This window comes from Hippoglossus stenolepis, chromosome 21, assembly GCF_022539355.2.
Source record: "Hippoglossus stenolepis isolate QCI-W04-F060 chromosome 21, HSTE1.2, whole genome shotgun sequence".
Classification (NCBI taxonomy): Eukaryota; Metazoa; Chordata; class Actinopteri; order Pleuronectiformes; family Pleuronectidae; genus Hippoglossus; species Hippoglossus stenolepis.
Window position 1 is genome coordinate 9,575,531 of NC_061503.1, and position 19,530 is coordinate 9,595,060.

Genomic DNA, 19,530 nt, shown 5'->3' on the forward strand with positions numbered 1-19,530 from the left:
GATGGCATCAAGTAAAATGACTCTCTTTACAGCTATTAAACAGTATGTCATTATCACAAGCCACTGGTGTGTTTCTAATTTTCCTTTTCAACACTCTTAGGCTAACTATTTCACACTGGATTTAAAAATCTAAATGAGGGATATCAAGATCTTCCTGCAGGGCCAACTAAATTCCTTCATCCTCAACTGTACCGGACTTTCTGCAGCACTGACCCGATGCTGTGCAGACACACTATAGGTCTGCCTACGCAGGACTAAGGTTGTCCCAGCTGAAGACGACAACTTCCATTCATCCGGTATGATCAGCGAGCTGCGGGCCACTGATACTCAAGTGCAGGTCATTACACCTGGGTTCACTGGACCAGCAGCAAATTCAAATCACGGCTGTTGTGGGAGTATTTGTGTGTCAACTTGTTGTGAGTCACTGCAATGCTGACCACACAGTGTGGCCTCCTTAGGGCTCCATGCAGGGTGAAATCTCAATGTGGCTCTTCAATTCGAACATTTCCGCGAGTGGCTTTCACCTGAGAGTGTTATTTCCCTTTAAGGCAGTTAAGGGAAGTTCTGTTCTATTCTGTTCTATTCTAGCATTGCAGCGTTGCAGAGAATCAACAACAGCAAAAAGCAGCTGAAGGACATTTAAACGCTTCTATAGCAAACAAAAGTCCCTTCATTGTGATTGCAACAGAAAGTGGTTTGCAGTTCCAGACAGTTTTCCACACTTCAGAACATGGCATATTCTGCACATCCCTTCAAAAAATCACAAAATAAGCTCCAATGATCTTTTTCAGGTGTATTTTCTCTAATTCATAGGGTAATTTATACTGGGGAAAATCAAGTTTTAAGAAGTATTAGGGCGATTCACAGTTATGACCAGTTTGGTTAAAATTGATACAAAAGTTTTAAATTTCATAACCCGAATGGCTTTTTAAAACACCTGGTCAAATGACTTACTGGCTAACACTGGCACATTTACATCAATGTGGAACAATGTGTGTTGTCTTTATAAATAAAAAAAAATGAAATAAAAACGACACCGTTTTTTCCAATGTCTATCACTTTTCTTATTTTCCTGTGTGTCACAAAGTGGAGAGCAACAAGAAGCAACATAAACCAAAAGATTTAAAAAAACAGAGCAAATTAGTGAAACGAAATGCTTCATAAGAGATAGAGCAGTAAAATGTTGTAACATTGATAAAACAGAATAAATAAAAGCAAATCAAACACCACAGAAACCTTTCAGAAAGACAAATATTTTGAGAGGGTGCATAATATTTAACACACATTCTATAATGTATCAAGGTGGAAGCCCAACTCCTGCAGAAAAGAAGGAAAAGAAAGAGTAAGTGACTTACAGATGAAGGTTCGGGAGGAGAGAGCAGCGGAGACGCTCCGTCCTGAGCGAGGCGTCCTGAAGCACTGAGCACCTGAACTTGCAGTTTGATGCTGTGCACGTGGAGCCACACGGGGGACCCAGCGCGCGCGCACTCATCCACTCATCATCATCATCATCATCATCATCTCATTTCATGATGCTGAGAACATTTTACATTTTAAAATCGCCTCCTCGTCCCACGCGTCCTGCTGCAGGTCACTGTCCTCACAGGAAAACTGCCAATGAGTCGTGCGTCCTCGCTCCGTCTGGATGCGCGTCCATTGATCGCGTGCAAACACGAAATCATGAAACCATTGGAGAAGTCACAGCTTTGATCAAGATCGATCGATCACATTTCAATTCAACAGGCTCTGTTCCTCCTTTCATTCAAGCGCAGGCAGAAAAAGTGATACCTGCATTAGAGGAGCAAAACATCGTTAATGAATTCGATGTCCAATCGTGGCACATGTTTTTTTTTTTACCACTCACAGAATATTACAATTAAACACTGCAGGAAACACCATCTTAAAAAAGAAAACACATGAGTTGATTAATTTGCCACATCATCTACTTGCTTTCACGTAGTATTTCACATGTCAAACTTAAGAATGAAGGCTTGGTTTTTCTTGAAAAAGAAGTCTGAACATAAGGTTTTTACTATGAAGGCCCAAAAAAATGATATAAGTAGAAACACAGGGGTGGTTTGCAATGTTGCGGGCAGTTTATTACACAGTTTATTACACAGAACACCCACAAGGGCAAAAGATACACATTCAGGCTCTATGTTACTCAAGGTGAGGTTGTGCCGACCAACATCTTTAGCAATCGGGAAAGAAAATACTGCAAGATACTGCAAAAGCACTGCAAGAAAATACTCGGTGTGCACGACACGCAGAGTCCCCATACAATAGAAAGTAAAAAGAAGGTACTGCTTCAAGTGTCTCCTTTTCGGCATCACCAGTGCACCTGGACATTTCCAAAGGAAAATGGTGGAGACTCTGTGAGGGCTGTGTGGTTTTGGAGAGATTGGAGAAATATCTCCATGGCCTGCCTGCATTCAAACTGATTACAGACCACAAACCCCTCATTCCACTGATGAACTCTCGAGATCTTGACACTACACCAATCTGCTGCCAGAGATTCCCCGTGTGGTCGACGAGGTTAATTGAACATGGATGGCATCCGATGACAGCCGTTGATTAGCAACTCCAAGAGCTGATCAGGTACATTAAGAATGGGTGGCCTGAACACACACACACACACACACACACACACACACACACACACACACACACACACACACACACACACACACACACACACACACACACACACACACACACACACACCTACACAAACACAAACAGCTGTGTAAGGGAGTACTTTACTGTGAGAATTGAACTATCCGAGCATGAAGGGTTGGTAACCAGGGGGAGGAGGATTATGAAGACAAGGGTCAATGAGGACAGAAATATTAGAATGAATTCATAATGGCCATCAAGGGCTTAACAAGTGCAGAATGAGAGCCAACACTTCAGTGTGGTGACACGGCATAGCTTCACAAATCACACACAAACTGGGGAACTGCCAGAGGTACTTTTGATATACGTGTGGAGGTGTTGAGAGAACACTGTGTCAATAAAAGTCAGCATCGTGTTAGTGACAGAACTCAGATTATTTTTTACATTAAAGAACTTTATTACAATCTAGATTACCCATTTAATGGGCTTAATCTGCACAAAACATCATCTTTGATATAAAAACTGCAAGTTTAAAAGAGGAATTGTTTGACCAACAACAAAATTACAAAATTATTCGAGAACAACAAAGTCAGACTAACAGAATGAATTGTAATTGAAATGCAGCCAGCGACGCATGAAGTCCAATGTGGTGGTCAGGTGACTCATTATTATTTCCTCCAATAATAAAAGCAATATTTGTAAATGCAAACAATTTTATTTTTCTTTAGTTGTTTTGTTGCTACTGTAAAAGGATTGGCAACACATTTTTGACCATACTGGTTTTAAGGAACATTTGTGTTGCACTTACAGCGGGTGGACAGTGGGGGGCACAGGATGACACACTGGTGAACACTGATGTGCAATGATACCATCAACACCCATGCATATAACATATATATTTTATACATGTATGTGTTTTATACAGATATATTCATATAGTGCCATTCATGTCTCATTAGCTTTGTCAGTCAACCATTCAGGCACACACATTCATACAGTGCATCAATGCGTTATCACACTATGGCGCACTACTGGTTCAGTGGTTGAACAAGGAAACTCAACCCTTTGAGACTGGGATCAAACCGCCGACCCTCTGGTCAGTGGACGACCCGCTCTACCTCCTGAGCTGTCCTTGGAGTGGAACACTGCGTGAAAGAATTAACCAGATAAGTCTGTGTACAGTACTGCCAGAACACATCTTCAGAATTATATTTATGTTCTGGCTGCTTGCATAATGCGACAAAAGTTGGCCATGGAAAGCAGTAAGTGCACTTTGCACAAGTTTGAATTAGAGGCAGATTGTTGCATGCTGGATGGATGTGTGTGTTTCTCTTTGTGTGTGTTCCCACAGCTACTAATGTTTTGCACTTACAGCAAAGTATCACACCCTCTCAGGCCTCTGGGATTTAAACTGTCTCTCTTTTTCTTTTGCGATCAGGACTTTTAAAATCACTCCAGCAAAATGAAACCCACAGAAAAATGGGAAAACCACGTCACACCAAGATTATTGTAATGTCCAAATGCAAAAAAGCAACTTTTACTGACATTGAGTTTACCACATGCACGACATACACAAGTGATGTGGTGCTCTTCCTGTCTTTTGCCTTGTGCCTTAAAAGTCCTGAGTTCCTGTTTCAGCAGTGCACAACTCAATGCTGCCATTATAAAGATGTTAGGTTTCTGGGCTTCCATGGTTTAAATGATACAATAGCTGAGGATTTTAATTTCCTTTTCCTATTGTTGCATTTACCTTCGTACACTATAATTAGTCATGAATGGACCTCTTCTAATTTCCTGCCAGATCTTCCCCTGATTACATCCATTTGAAAAATCTAAGGAAAGAAAATGTGTCTTCAAGACAAAGTCAATAATTATCCTATAGTGTCGTCTATTGCAACCTTAAAATAGAATATTGCTTTATTGAGTAGTTATATGCAGTCAGTACACGGAATAGGAGGACGGTGGACTTATTAGCTCAGTACAGAAGAACAAGGTAATAAAAAAATATTATGATCTGAGAAGAGTTTTTCTTTTTCCACTTTGTATCTGTTGTTTATTTTGTACTCTGAGTTATTTCGTTGAGAAATGCTGTATGTGTTATGTTGTCTGAATAATAGAAGAGGAGCAGGCAGCTATTGGAAAAGCATCCATGTGAATATAGTCCTATAGCTTCTTCAATAGCTTCCTAAGTGCAGTATGTCCAAAAGGGTTACTAGGAGAACTCGGCTGAGGCTTCAATCAATTCTACATTAACATGTCCTTGCATTTACCCTTGCATACAGTCAGAGCTATTATTATTTTTGCATTGGAAAATAGGATTTCACAAGGATTGTCTTTCAAGATACCACCCATCATTATCAACAGTGACGCACAAAAGTAAGGTCCTTTCTTATTTAGTTGTGTAACCACCAATGTGTTTCAAATAAGGTAGACTGCAGCAAGTATAGAGGAGTTGCATTCAATACAAATTTGTATTAGTGTCATACAACATCACAAAGGCAATCCTATATCCTTTATAATCTTTTGATATAGCAGGATTGTAAACCCATATGTTGATGCGTCTTCGTCCTTGTAATAATAATAATAACTTTATTGGTCTAGCACTTATCTAAACAAGGTTAAACAAGTTCTTCACAAAAAGCCATGGCAACAGAAGGTCGTGTAAAACAACAACTGGAATAAATGTACAATGTTAAGGGCAAAGGCCATTTTTATTTCTATACACCAGAGTCACTTGTGCAAACAGAGCAAATGTACAGAACAGTATCCTAATCAAGACGAATGTGGAGGGATGTATAGCTCCATTGTTATGATGCATCGTACATAGAAACAAGCTGCGACTCTACGTGTCATCACGCTAAGTCTTAGTTCTCATTTATGGAAATAGCTTCTTGAAGACAAACTGTTAATTGTCACAATAAATATAATAAAATATATCTAAAAATACAGTTAAACTAGTAAAGTAGATAAACCAAGAGTTGTTTCAGTACCATTATGTTATGTTAGATAGAGTTGAACAAAATTACAGTTTACATTTGTTTCTGACAACACAGCCTACATGTACTGCTTGACCTCCGCCAGGCTCAGATGTCCACCACACAGCCCGGAGCGTTGGCTCTAATGGCGTCGGATATGACCTTCGCTCCAGATTCACCGATGCCATTTCCCTGCAAACTAACACAAAAAAAACAGAGGTTGGCTTTTTGATAACAATAAATTCTGCTCTCTGTGGCATAAACAATCTCAATCAGTTAAATGTGCAGAGATGTGAGCGGACCCTGTTTATGAGAGAGACTCACTTGATGTATGTCATTTGGTGGTTTCCCTTCAAGGCTGTTGCGATGAATATGGCTCCATCCATACCCAAAGAGTTCTCCTGCAGACTGATGATGCACACAGACTTTTTCCTTTAATCTCCACTGATGTAAGTATACAACTCTCATTTTCTAATGCAGAGGTCTTCAACAGGGGGGGGGTCGCGAAGTTTTTGGTTGATTGGAGAATTTTTAATATATTTTTTTAATTTAAATTTTTTTTTTTCAACCAATTTTTTTCCCCACAAATTTAAATGTCTTTAAATACACATTAACATGAATCCAACATATTGTAGCGAACGGATAAATGGAGGCAGAAGACGTTATCTTTCAGTCAGCAATGCACACATATATATAGTAGGGGTCCCTGCTCTATCTATCCATCAGTTTGGGGGTCCTTGGCCTGAAAAACGTTGAAGACCCCTGTTCTAATGCATGATGCTGGATTTGGTTAATGTTAGTAGTAGTAGTAGTAGTAGTATTAGTATGTTTTTCATCAGGGCTTACTTCAGTGACTTGAGGCTTCTGTTGCTTTTCAGTGCATTCGCCAGAGCCTTAGCTCCCTGCATCCCCACAGTGTTCCCACGGAAACTTAAACACAGCAGGGGAAAAGGAGCAAACATTAAGTACAAAAACTCCAGTTGTTTCCCTTAAATGTCAGAGTGTATTCTGCACCCAGCAGCATGAATCCAAGCTGCTACGGGGACATAAAGATGACAAATATATAGGACGAGGATTCTAGAACAGATCTTTCTTTTGCTTTATGTCAAACTTCTTTCGAGCTTAAAACCTGTGGTTCCCAGCCTTGTTTTAGGTTAAGTTCTGTTCTGCCAGGCTTCAGTTTTCTTTCTGTTGCTGTTTTTCAAAATCTGCAACACAATAACATTTTTCAGTCCAATCGTTTTTTAAGACTTATTCTTTACTGTTGTTGCGTTCTCTAGTTTTCCACTGTGTTGTTCTGGTGTATTAGCCCCACTAAGGAGGTTATGTTTCCGTTTGTTTGTCTGATAGTTTGCAGGATTATGCAAAAACAACTGCACATCAGAGGGCGTTCGTGTTCACGTTCTTTAACATTGTGAGATAGATCGACATTTCTCAGAGAATAATTCATGGATCTGGATGAAAAAAAATCTGGCATGATATCTTGCGTGAAATCTACCAGTGTGTGAACCATGGTTGAGCTAGAGAATGTGCTCTCTAAGTGTAATTCTAGGTTCAGTAAAGTTCCAGAAAGATTGAAATTCCCCAGTATGTCATATGATATTGTGAAATCAATATAAAAGTATAATAGTTAAAGCACAAACCAAACCAAGTTTATGAGCAAATGAGATCACAGAGTAGCCAACTTTTTCTCCTACAATTAAAGTTGGAAATAACATTTATAGTGTGTGCCCAGGATATAATCATCTGTACTGAGGGAAAAGAGCAGCACTTTTAGATTTGAATGGGAATGATTTAAATCAAGCTTCTAAACGTCAAATCACAAAAGAATAGTTTGAAACAACAGAGAGCTTTGGACTCACTCTAAGGTTTGCAGCGTCTGATTGGTCATCAGAGCCTTTGCCATGGCAATGGCGCCACTTGTGCCTGCTGAGACCCCTTGGATGCTAAAGAGACAAGCTCACAAAGAAGTGAACATGTGAGAAAAATAATAGATACACATAATGACGCACAATTTTCTAATCAAACTGCACAAAATTATAATGCCAACCATAATGTACGGAGCGACACGTTGGTTTTCAGGGCTTCCGCAAGAAAAATGACGCCTTCGTTCCCAATAGAATTCTCCTGCAGACTGGAAACACACACAGGCACACAGCAACTGTAAATAACAATACCATTGAGTGAAATGTCACACAACCGTTTAGTGGCTTATAAACACAATGATGGGTCATGCCGGGGATCAGTGTAATTGCAGAGCAAAAAGTGTGTGGGAAGGTGTGTGAGCGACACCAGGGTTGATAATGAGGCTGAACAATGGCAAACGTCTGGACCATTGGACTTACTCCAGGAGCTGCATTGTGCTATTGGAGAGCAGAGCATGGGCCAGAGCTTTAGTGGCAGTGGACTTGATGAAATTCCATTGGAGACTGTCAAAAGAGAAAGAAAGGCACATAAGGTTTGCACGTATAGAAAATATTTGATATAGAGTTTAATAAATACTCATATGACTGTAACATAACTTAATAAATTCCATTTTTGCTTACTTATAGCCTACATCTGATGTTCAGAAGGAAAGAAAAGTTTTCACCTTTGTGGGGTTTTTTGTCAGCGGAATTACACGAAAATGTTTGGAACCAATTAGCAAAAACCTGTTGAAGGGAAGGGTTGGGGCATGGGCCAATGAAGAACCCATTCAATTTAGTTGCTGATCCTGTTAAAGGGGGGGATCTGAGATTGTTTTTAATCACTTTCCTGAAAATATTATGGTCTTACAATTTTTCTCTTTCCTTTAGTTCAAATTGGGAGCTCCTCTCCTCCACAGGGGGTGGCTGTAGCTCCTGAAACACCTCGTCACCACCACTTCCTGCATCATGATGTCATGTGACGTCACAATGCCACACATTTGCATAATACACGTCTAGTGGCTAGTCTGACACCCCCCCCTGACAAAAAGTATAACCACACATTTCCTGCATGCACTGGAAGTGATGCATGTAAGAAATGGGCTAGCGGGCCAATCAGAGCAGACTGGGCTGTCACTCTAGTTGTATTCTGGTATCATTGCCGTGATCCTCAGTAACAGTCTCAAAGTTAGTGGTGCTTGATCTACTCGCGGGCTTATTTGTGCGTTCGTGTGCATGCTTGCGTACTTACTGCAAAGAGGTGAGGCCTTGATTGAACTTGATTGCACCTGCTATAGCTTGAACCCCTTCATCATGCAACAGGTTGGCTGTGAGACTGGGACACACACACGCACAGGCACATGCAAACTCACGTGATAAACAAATACAGTACAATAATCTCATAGGATTTGCAGCTTTTCATCCTTCAAGAACACCTGAGTGACAAATGTAACCATCCCTCTGTGGAGAATTACAGCACATACTGCTGATAATATATAATAAGGAGGTAACTCACTCAAGGTCCTGTAGAGAGTTGTTTTCATGGAGGGCATGAGCCATGTTCTTTGCTCCCTCCACCCCGATCGAGTTCTCCCTTAAACTATCCAGATAAAAAAATATAGGGTTTTAGAAATCACAGTTTCCCAACAATCTTAATGCCAAGGAATACTCGTGTTTGGTATCATATCAACAGTATTTAACTGTTTACAAAATATTAATAACACAATATTTAAGTACACAGCAAATAAGTACACAGTATAAAAGTAATACATCATTAAAGTACACAGCATGTAAGTACACATATAAGTAGACAAACGAGATATAAGTACACAGCGACATAAGAGCACAAGCAAAATATAAGTACACAGTGACAAGCGGCATATTAATACTCTAAAGGTAAGTACAGAAGCAACATAAAAGCACACAGCCGACATATACTGTAAGTTCAGGTGTGACATGAGCACACAAGTGAAATGTAAGTACACAAGCTACATATAAGTAGACAGCTACATATAAGTACACAGTGACACATGAGTACACAAGGGGCATGTACTGTAAGTACACAAGCTTTATGAAATAACACAAGTGATGTATAAGTACACAGGACAATATGGAACATTGGACATTTTTCTGGAGGTTAGTTTGACATTTGGGAAATAAGCTTGTTGTTCTTTTAGAGAAAGAAAAGGTAAATACCACTTTAAGGTCTATGTAGTTGATATGAAGTTGCAGCTTAGCTCAGCGATGGGGAAAAGGGGGCAGCAGCTAACCTGGTTGTCCCAAAACTCTCCGTTTTCATACTCACTTTAAGGAGACGAGACCTCGGTTCAGCCTGAGTGCTTTGGTCAAGGCAGTCATCCCCCTGTCGCTGATCGAGTTACTCTGAAGTCTGCAGAATAAAAGATAAACATGGTTCAACTCTGTGTGAACTAATTGTAAAATAAAATGTATCAGCAGCAGACTTTTGAATAGGAGACACTGACTGAAGCGAGAGCAGAGTGTGGTTGTGGGTCAAAGCCTCTGCCAGAGCGATTGTTCCTTTATCTCCGAGCTGGTTGCTACAAAGGCTGCAGATGTGAGAAAAACACACAATAGGCACATTGAAAATAAAGTCATTGATCTTGAGGAGGAAAAATGCGACTGAGATACATCCTCTGTGGTAAACTAGTTAGAGTAATGTAAAAATCAAACTGCAAACAAAGCAGATTTCACTCTTAATCCACTGAAAAATGTCTGCATAATTATTCCAGCTCAACAGTATGTAAAGTACAGTTTAATACTGTGTATATATATATTCAAGATCAGCACAGGGGATGAATATGTGAATTTAAGATTACATCAGTTTGGTAAGAGTCCGGTTTGTCTTCAGCGCTTCCGCAATCCGTTTGGCTCCTCCCGCTCCGACTGAATTCTTCCGCAAACTGAATCAACACATGCGTTAAAGATCATTTTACTATTTACTCCGCATATAATGATACAAAGGATTGTGCAGCGAACAAGTGGACTCACTTCAGAGACACCAGTTTGCGGTTGCACTGCAGCACTTCTGCCAGGGCTTCGGCCCCTTCCTCCTCAATGGCGTTGTTCTGGAAGCTGATGGGGGGGAATTGGAGAGTTATACGGGCAGTTTGTATGATTGTTGTGTGCATGAACTCAAATCTACTGGAATTACACTCACTTGATTGATACCAGCACTTGGTTCATTTTCAGAGCTTCTGCCAGGAACTTTGCACCTTTAGAGCCGATGTTGTTGTTCCGGAGACTAAGTTATAAATAGGGGATTAGATGATGCACAGCAATGTACAGTAGTAATGGAAACACACTGTATATGCAAATATGAAGCGATTCTGGGGTTTGGAGATAAGCACATGTTGTTTATGTCTTACTATTTTAAGCAACAACATTTAAAGACAAAATTATTGTGTAAAGAAATGCTCCCTAACCCTAACCCTACACCACTCAGGAATTATGTGTTTCTCCAAAATAGAGTATGAATTTTGCCTTTCTTCTGTCTTCCCATTCTTCGATATAAGACTAAACAGACTTAGAAGGAAACAGTGTTGTGTAAGTTTATTGTATAATATTTTTATCTTGCAGTAAAATCATCTCTGGCATGAATGTTGTAATATTATTAACAAATATAGTGACAAACCAATGGCAACAGTGAATATGTTGTAATGTATCATACACAATATGTTGTATTGTATTATACACAAGTGGTGAATTAATTTACATCCTTGTCCAACTCATCATATTCCAAATAAAACCATCGTAAAATGTGAAAGATATGACCGGTTTCGACCTCTGATGTGTTTTTTTTATTGTGAGCACACCATTTCCTCTTATGAACTCAAAAACCTATGGTTGGTCACCTAATTGTAATGACCTAAATGTCAAAGGAAACAAACGAGGTCTCACTTGAGAGAAGTAAGAGTCCGGTTCACCAGGAGGGCTCGACTCAGTGCTTTGGCTCCTTTGTTGCTGATGGCGTTCTCTGCCAAACTGAGGGGGGCGAATAACAGAGGGTATATAATATTAATGATAATCACATTCATCATCATTGCAACCTCAATCCTACAATCACATGATATTCGCTGAGTGTCGATTACACCCTTTCAAACGAAAAGGCCAATGCCAAATAACAATCAATCAGGCAATTTCATTTGATACAGGCTGTAGGAGTAGAAGTAGTAGAAGAGAAAGGGGTAGAAATGTAAGTGACACGTCACCTGATCCTCTGAATGTGGCAGTCTTTGGCACTTAGCAGGCTTCCCAGTAATTCCATGACGTCGTCTTTGAAGCGATTGTTCTCTAACCTGTTGAGCAGAATAAAACACACGCAAGTTTCACACTGCAGTTTTTCTCCTGACTTTGAGGCTATTGAGGGACGGTGCTCGGGGGAGCTGACCTGAGGTTGCTGCAGTACAGCAGCTGTGGGAGCAAACATTTCACCGTGGCGTAGTTCAAAGAGCCGGTTAGGTTGGTCTGTTCACTGCACTCTGGAGACACGTGCAGCAGATATCCCAGCACAACACAGTGAGCCCGTGTTAATTTCCCTGCTAGGCTACCGAGCCGTAAACCTTCCTCTACGCTCCGCAGCAGCTCTGTGTGTTGCAGCTCCTGTAAACAATATGCCAGGTTGACTGTGCGCAGCGACACCACCGCACCACCGCTGACCAAGAGGCTTTGCAAGAAGCCCGCGGCCCAGGCCTTTTGATTACCATCATCTTTCCCGAGGGGCAATAGCCCAGCAAGAGGTTTCAGTGCCGCTGGGCAAAGCAGGCCTGTCAGAAAGCGCACGAACACATCCAAATGTCCATCTTCCGCTTGCTGTGCATGCTGAAAGGCACTTCTGAAGTGGTTCTGGAAACCAATTTTAGGCCAGGACATGGTGCTTTCCGAGAACAGGTCAAAGATTGCCCGCTTGGAGGAAACATGGTAGAAAGTGGCTGCAAGAAACTCCTGCAGAGTCAGATGAGTGAACCGGTATGTTACGTATATGGCCGACTCCTCCCGAACAAGAACTCCTGCACCAAGACTGCTCTGAGTTAAGAGTATATCTATCCCATAGGCCCTGAGGTCCTGCTCACTGAAGCTGTACTTGTGTTTGAGGAGCCCATAAAAGGCCAGTCGTCCAAGATTCCCCAGCAGTTTACGATTACTCCCATGAAGCTGCTCCAGTTTGACATGCTCCCTGCCTCTTGGTTCGCCAACCTCTGCCTTCATGGAACAGAAGTGGGCGTAGAGTTCAGTGCAAGTCCTTGGAAGGCTTTCTTGTGTTTCACTCTGCATGATGTACATCAGAGTATCGGCTACTATCCAGCAAATGCACGGTATGTAACACATCACCATTAGAATCTTATGGGACTCCAAGTGTTCCCATATTTTGGTGGCAAAATCCCTCTCAGAGAAGTGGTGGTTCAGGAAGATCTGGATATCCTTGGGGCTAAATCCTGGGATCTCAGTCACCCTGTCTACTAGTCCTCCAGGGACGAGTGAGGCCACTCCTGGCCTGGAAGTCACCCACACTGCGACGTCAGGGAGCAGATTCCCCCGGATGATGTTAGTAACTAAGTCATCAATGGACACCTCTTTCTTTGGGTCATCGCAGGGTGCTGCGTCAGAGAAATTTAAAGTGCAGCGGAATTCATCCAAACCTTCAAATATGAGAAGTGTCCGGCAGGAGCTGGTCAGGACCAGACCGGGGTCTGTTAAATGAGGAAAAGCTGTTTTCACCAGTTTCTCAGCCGAAAGCTTCTCCAGTGAGTTCAGCTCACAAAAGGTAAAAGGTAAAACAAAGCTCACGTCTGTACAAATGGCCCCTTGGCTCCACTGTCTAATGAAGTGTCGGACCCAGGTGGTCTTGCCGATACCAGCAACCCCAATTGTGAGGGAGACCCTGGGAGGCAAACTGACGCGGGTCAGGGGCTCCAGAAGCTTGGCCAGCCCCAGCTGTCGGAGATGATTTCTTTTCCGTCCTCGAGCTGCCCCCACCTGCATTAGGTCATGTTCCTTTTGCTGGAGGTCAGAGAGTCCATCGACCAGAAGTAAGGTTCTTGAGGAGATGTTCAGTTTGAGGCAGCTGACTGAATCTCTGTCTCTGTACTGCTCATATTGACGTAGAAGCACCTCTTTGTGCTCCTTCACCATGGAATCTGCGGTAAAAGAAAATGACTCTTTTATTGTTTGCCAAGACGTTAGAGCAGGAAATGGATAGCACTGGTGCATATTGCTTTACAATACGTTACGATTTTACCAGCACACCTTTATACACTGAAGATGACACTGAACAGCACATGAAGAGCAGTTTGGGACTCAATGTCAACACCCCTCCGGGCTATTACTTGATGATCTGATCTTCCACATGAGCTAAACTACTAATACACTTGGAACAACGCAAACATCAAATCCCATTTCAAGCCCCTTACCGTGGTTGACGATGAGCTGAGCCACGGGAGAATCTGAGCTCTCTATGAAACCCTGGAGAGCATCAGAGCCTTGGGTGTCCTTGCTAGTGATAATAGTTGTGAGCAAGTTAACCTGATCCTGCAGCCGGCCTGCTTCCTTGATCTTGGACTCCTCAGCCAAACTCAGCACATCCATCTTTCTCAGGTGGGTTAACAGCTCCTCTAGGAAGGAGGCCGTAGTGAAGCGTTGCAGCTGATCGTGATGCTTTTGGATCCAGCCAAGATCTAAGCCAAAACAAAGCACAGCGCAGAGAAAACTCAATAATCTTGATTTATGTAGTTAGCAAGTCAAATTGACAAGAGTTTATTCTGACCAAGATCCACAGTTTGTAAAGTTGGAAAAACACTATGCAATGCATGGAGAGCGAGTTTTGTCTCTTTATTTGTGACTTCTTATCAGCCTTCATTACAAAGAGTACTAACAAAAAATGCCAATCACTTCAAAATTGTGTCCTGATCCTGCTATGCTCTTTTTGTTCAACTCGAGATTGAGAGACGTTGATTGCTACTGCCTCACGTAAACAAGACTATTGAAGGATAATATACCAATTAATGTATATTTAGTCTTTTTGTACTTCACTACTTCTGTTGTGTGGGCCAATCAAGCTGCAACAATGCCAAATTCAATGCATTCTAAGAACTGTCAGTTATTCTTTTTAATTTCTCCTTTTCTCACCCAATCTTAACAATTCTAAACCCTAACCCTCTTCCAACCTCTATCTCTCTTCTCTTTTAGCCATGCTGGCAGCTAGGTGGGTTTTTTTTACACTGTGATGGCTCTATTCATAACAACGGTGGTCTCTGTTGGTTGATCAGTCAGTAAGTCATTCAGTTTGGTCCATACTTAAAGCCCGCATTAACCATTGGATGGATTACAGTGAAATATTGTATGGACATTTTTTATCTTGAATCTTATAAATATAGCCCAATATCACAAATTAGAAATTGTGCCATCAGTCTTTGAGCAGCATAGGACACCCTGTATCCTTAATACAACAAATGCACCACATGTTGTGTATAAAAATCATTTGGAGGTATCGGTGCTTAAATAGCTAGTGCTACCTTGTGAAACTTAGACTGGCAACATGGTTAACATACTTGCTTAACATCAGCCATAGTAACTGTGAGCATGTTAGCATGCTGACCATAGCATTTAGCTCAAAGCCTATAGCCTCACAGAGCTGCTGTAAACTCTAGAGGACTTGTTTACTTGTTAAATTGATTTCCAATTACCAAGTCACATCCTCACAATGAACTACTAGGAAATGATGTAAGGATCCCTGTGGAGACGTTCGATTTCTAATGGCTTCTCTACAGGTCCCCCCGTGTTTTTGATCATTACTTATAATTCTGAGATTCTGAGAATCTCTTCAAAGGAGCAGATCAAAGCAAACATATATAATTAGAGAATGTTTTTCCCTCAATTATTTTTGATTCATGAAATGATATTTGCTGGATAACCATCACATTTTGTAAGTGTGTGTAGTTGCATATCTTCCGTTCAACTTCGACTTTATTTATACAGCACTATAAACACATTGTTTAATTTATTTATTTGATCCAGGGTGCTTTGCAAAAATAAATTGATGACAGATAAGCAGTGATAACAATAATAACGCTAACATTGATCATAATACTACACAACACAACAATTTAGGCACAGTGAAAGGCTCAAGTATAAAAATGTGTTTTTAGTTGCATTTGTTCTGACTTATTCTATATTTGACCTAAGAGTGAGGAAGCCCTACAAAGTGATTGAATTGATTTGAAGGCAAAACATTCAACATACTGCAAAACAATCTGCTAAACTAACATAATCAAAAAGAGGTTTGGGATTTTCCCAAACTGTAAAGCCAATTTCAAACGCTGGTTCAGTGATGACACGTGTCATGAATTTCCGTTTGCTTTTGTGCAGCAGTTAATCTGATCATCAATTATCATCAGTGGTTTTGAAACGTACTGACAGAGTTACCTCAAATCAAAGTTCATAAATCTCCCTCCAGCCTTTTTCAAACTGACCAGAACAAATTCACCGACCATACAACATGCAAAAATGTCAGACTTTGCAAAGATCACGTCAATGAAAAATGTCAACCCTGCTCTGGACGTCTGGACAAAATAGATACATTCAAAGGAATTTGATTCTTTCATTTAAAACTACGCACACCTGAAAAGTGAAATTTTGGCTAAGGTGACATCAGTATCCCTAAAATCTCCTTGGAATATTCCTCCGGGTAGAAAGAAAAAGCGCTTATTGGCATAGAAAACGATGAAAGTCACAGTGAGCAACTCAATAAGCATTTTTGTCACATTTGGGTAATGACTGATCCCAAAATTTAATGGAACTTCAAAGATGAAGAAAACCGCTCCTACTTAATTTAACGGCTTTAATCTCACGTATGCAGCAAGTCATTCATGAAGAGATCAGATGAATGTGGATACTAGTGAATATGATGAAGGCAACACTGATGATAATGTCAAATTGAATGAATATTGATCCGAGCAGAATATCGATCTTCACGATGGTAGAACTGAAATTCAATCTTTGACTCTGCTGTGAATTCATTTACACCTTTATTGTTACTTTAATGCAAAATTACCACGATGCTGTAATAGCCACTGGTTATCCTTAACTTACTGACTGGACCACACATTGCTGTCTTTACCTTTTTCTTTACCATTATGTTTGTCCCATCCACCTTCTAGTTAGGACTGATTGCCATTATAATTTCTCTTCTATTGTTTTTGGTCTTTGCATTAATATCTGTGTACCATCCTACATGCTTTTAAAAAATGAAAGGACAAGGTAAGAGTTTGGGGAAACACACTGCCTCAATCAGTCTGTGGGGGAAACTCTTACCCTCTGTTTCTGCTTGTGAGGAGAGAGGACCAGAGGAAGACTGAAGATCCACGTAGCAGTCATCCTGCCATGTGATGCGTTTGCTCCGGTCCAGGATGGAATCGTAATGCGCTTTCCTCTCCATGAGAAGGTTGGATGATTTTTGATTCCCGAGAGTGTTCCTATTTGTGGCTGCACAAAGTAAAACTGTGCATTACTCACACAGTGTGCAACAATAAGAAATTGGAAATTACAGTCGGTGATGAAAGATATTCGTAATGTTCAATTAATGTTATTGTTATTAATGTTACAAATGTGAATACGTGTATCAGGTCTTATGTTACAGATTTAGTATGTCTGCAGAAAAGCAACACTTGACCATTAAACATGTGACTGCAGTGTGCAAATCATTTTGCTCAACAAGATCTATTTGTGCCGTTAACAGTGAGTAGAAATGCCACTCAGCATCATAGCTGGTAGTTCAGGTATGTATCATCAGGTCGGTGAATCACTTTGATGGCAACTTAACTAGTGTGGCACGTTTTAAAGACATGTGATCCAAAGTGCTTGACATAAGAAATCGAGTCACAAACAAGACAGAGAGATCTGCCTTAACACAGGCTGAAAAAAGCAACATGTATTATTTCAAGGAAAATTAATACCACAAATGTTTTACCTATAGCTGTCATGTTATACTGGTGGTATACTTATTTCTGAAATAAAATTAGCCTGTCAATCTCAGTGCTGAAAGTAATATGATATTCTAATGGCCGTGTGTTAGCCGCAAAAACATCTACTCGCTACTTCTTTCTTTCAGTTCTGCATTTGAAGCAATTAGCTGTGTTCATTTTATTAAGAGTTGAAGGTTAGAGGGTGTGGGTCTGATTTTCTGCCCACTTCTTAGTTTCCCTTCTCTTTACACACAGTCTATTCATTTGTGTCTATGCTGTTATTGGGATTACTTGTATAGCTCTAGGTTCTACCATTTGTGAAACGACACACAGCTTCACATGCTTCACTTCATCTCAGTCGGTTTGACGGCAGCTCACAGATGTTTTGAAGTAAAATAAACACAGTTGATAGTTCAACAGGCCATTCACTTCCTATTCTCAAAAAATAACATCTCTAGGTTAGAATCTGGGATTAATTAACAGTGGTTATTTTTGATCATGAAATGCTCAAACCCGCAATAATAATAATATACTACATATAATAATTATCTTAGAGTTATGTAGTAATATGTTAATCCAATATTCATTCGCTTTTAGCTACATTTTTGGTCTCCTCCTCCTCTCATTTGTATTATCCCATGCGAGTGACACCATTCAAATCATTGTGATTTGATACGTCATATTAAAAATTCAGAAATCATTTTAAAGGTCCTGTACTGGCTGGTTGGGCCTCTGGTCAAGTTGAAGTTGGGAGGAGGATTGCTGGGAAATGGAAGACATCACAAACCAATAGGAATGATAAAAGGTAAGGGGGGTGTCAGCAGATTTATCTATATAGCAGATTGAAAACCACATGAGTTCAGTTGCTCTGAAGTCATGGCCAAGGAAAGACAACACTAAATGAAAACAAGTGAGGTTAACCACGAGTGGACTGGGCCTGGAAACTGCCTCCTGCTGTTTTCAAATGATTCCACAGCCTCGATTAAAATTGCATTCACGACATTTCTAACACTTCAAACTTTCACCGTCAGACTGCTTGTTACAGATCACTGTGCTCCGCTTACTGACCTATATTTCCCCCCCTTCCATCCATGGTCAAAAAATTTGTGTAGAAACCCAGAACATCAGTTGGAGGGTTGTCTCTCTGCAGTGGGAGAACTGCAAAGATGAATTTAAACTGTGTGAAAGAGGTTTCACTGACACAACTTGAAAATGGCCGATTCCTTCCTGTGTGGTTTTGGCGCTGATCACATAACTTCTCGCAAAGGAAGTCAATTCAAAAACCCAGACCTCAGATGTTGCTTGCTAGGTTCCGTTGTCAAGAGAGAAGCACTTGTGTTACTGTTAACGTGTTGAGGAAGACGCCAAATGGTTGGGATCGTGTTCAACGTCCCAGTGAACACAAGAGAGAGCAAGTCAAATCACACGATTGTCATGATCAGCAACGAGCAAAAAGTAATTTTAGTGCATGTGCATGATGTAAGTACGTCTGCATTACACTGTAAATGTAAAAATGTATGGCCAAGCAGATCAGTTGTAAATGAATAAAACATGAGTAAGTTATGAGGCAAATTCAGGTCGAAAGTTATGGCAAAGAAAATGAAACACAGCTCATTTTATCCCTTTTTCATTGGACTGAAACAAAAATATTAAATATAATAAAAAGAAAAAATGAAACTTGGGTAACTCACCACGGGTTTTTGAAGTTGCCTGTCGTTATCAAAATATTGAAAATGTGGCCCATACAGATGTTTTATGTGGTAACGCCATAATTCTCATGAAAGCAGCCGTAGGACCATCGGCAACAGGGCGAGTGCTCAGACTAAACGTGTCACAAACACTCAGCCGCTGAGTCCTGTCTCTGGAGATACTGTGTCAGGCTGCAGCTCCTTCCTGTCTATCTGAGCCGCCTTCCTGTGCTGCGGTGAAGAGGTTGAAGAGTGAAAAGACAGAAAGCAAATGGTGCTTTGTACCCAAGCACAAAATGTGATACGATCTGAGAGCTAATCCACACGTCAATCTCCTCTTTTTTTTGGGGCAACTGCTAAACGCTACAGC

The 19,530-nt window shown here is 40.7% G+C and overlaps 1 protein-coding gene across 2 annotated transcripts; it reads right to left on the bottom strand.

Moving 5' to 3' along the window:
- Positions 1-5,303: 5,303 nt before the first annotated feature.
- On the bottom strand, positions 5,304-19,368 carry nlrc3 (NLR family, CARD domain containing 3). 2 transcript variants are annotated; one of them, XM_035146792.2, is made up of 20 exons: positions 19,164-19,368; positions 18,541-18,630; positions 16,823-16,993; positions 13,924-14,187; positions 11,904-13,650; positions 11,725-11,811; positions 11,414-11,497; positions 10,674-10,757; positions 10,505-10,588; positions 10,333-10,416; positions 9,979-10,062; positions 9,801-9,884; positions 9,012-9,095; positions 8,748-8,831; positions 7,937-8,020; positions 7,642-7,725; positions 7,454-7,537; positions 6,438-6,521; positions 5,916-5,999; positions 5,304-5,790 (listed from the first exon to the last, which is right to left on the bottom strand). In XM_035146792.2, exons 2-20 carry the CDS (start codon positions 18,563-18,565, stop codon positions 5,700-5,702), a joined length of 3,477 nt encoding a protein of 1,158 aa, XP_035002683.1. In that variant the 5' UTR covers positions 18,566-18,630; positions 19,164-19,368; the 3' UTR covers positions 5,304-5,699. The 2 variants fall into 2 exon arrangements, with proteins under 2 accessions (XP_035002683.1, XP_035002684.1); XM_035146793.2 differs by lacking the exon at positions 18,541-18,630 and having other exon boundaries at positions 19,164-19,367.
- Positions 19,369-19,530: the final 162 nt, after the last annotated feature.

Coding starts and splice junctions, on each gene's coding strand:
- nlrc3 (XM_035146792.2), bottom strand. CDS start 18,565: ATGGATGGAAGGGGGGGAAATATAG. Junction 10,758..11,413: donor CGGACTCTTACTTCTCTCAA/GTGAGACCTCGT, acceptor TTTATAACTTAG/TCTCCGGAACAACAACATCG. Junction 6,000..6,437: donor AGAAGCCTCAAGTCACTGAA/GTAAGCCCTGAT, acceptor GTGCATCATCAG/TCTGCAGGAGAACTCTTTGG.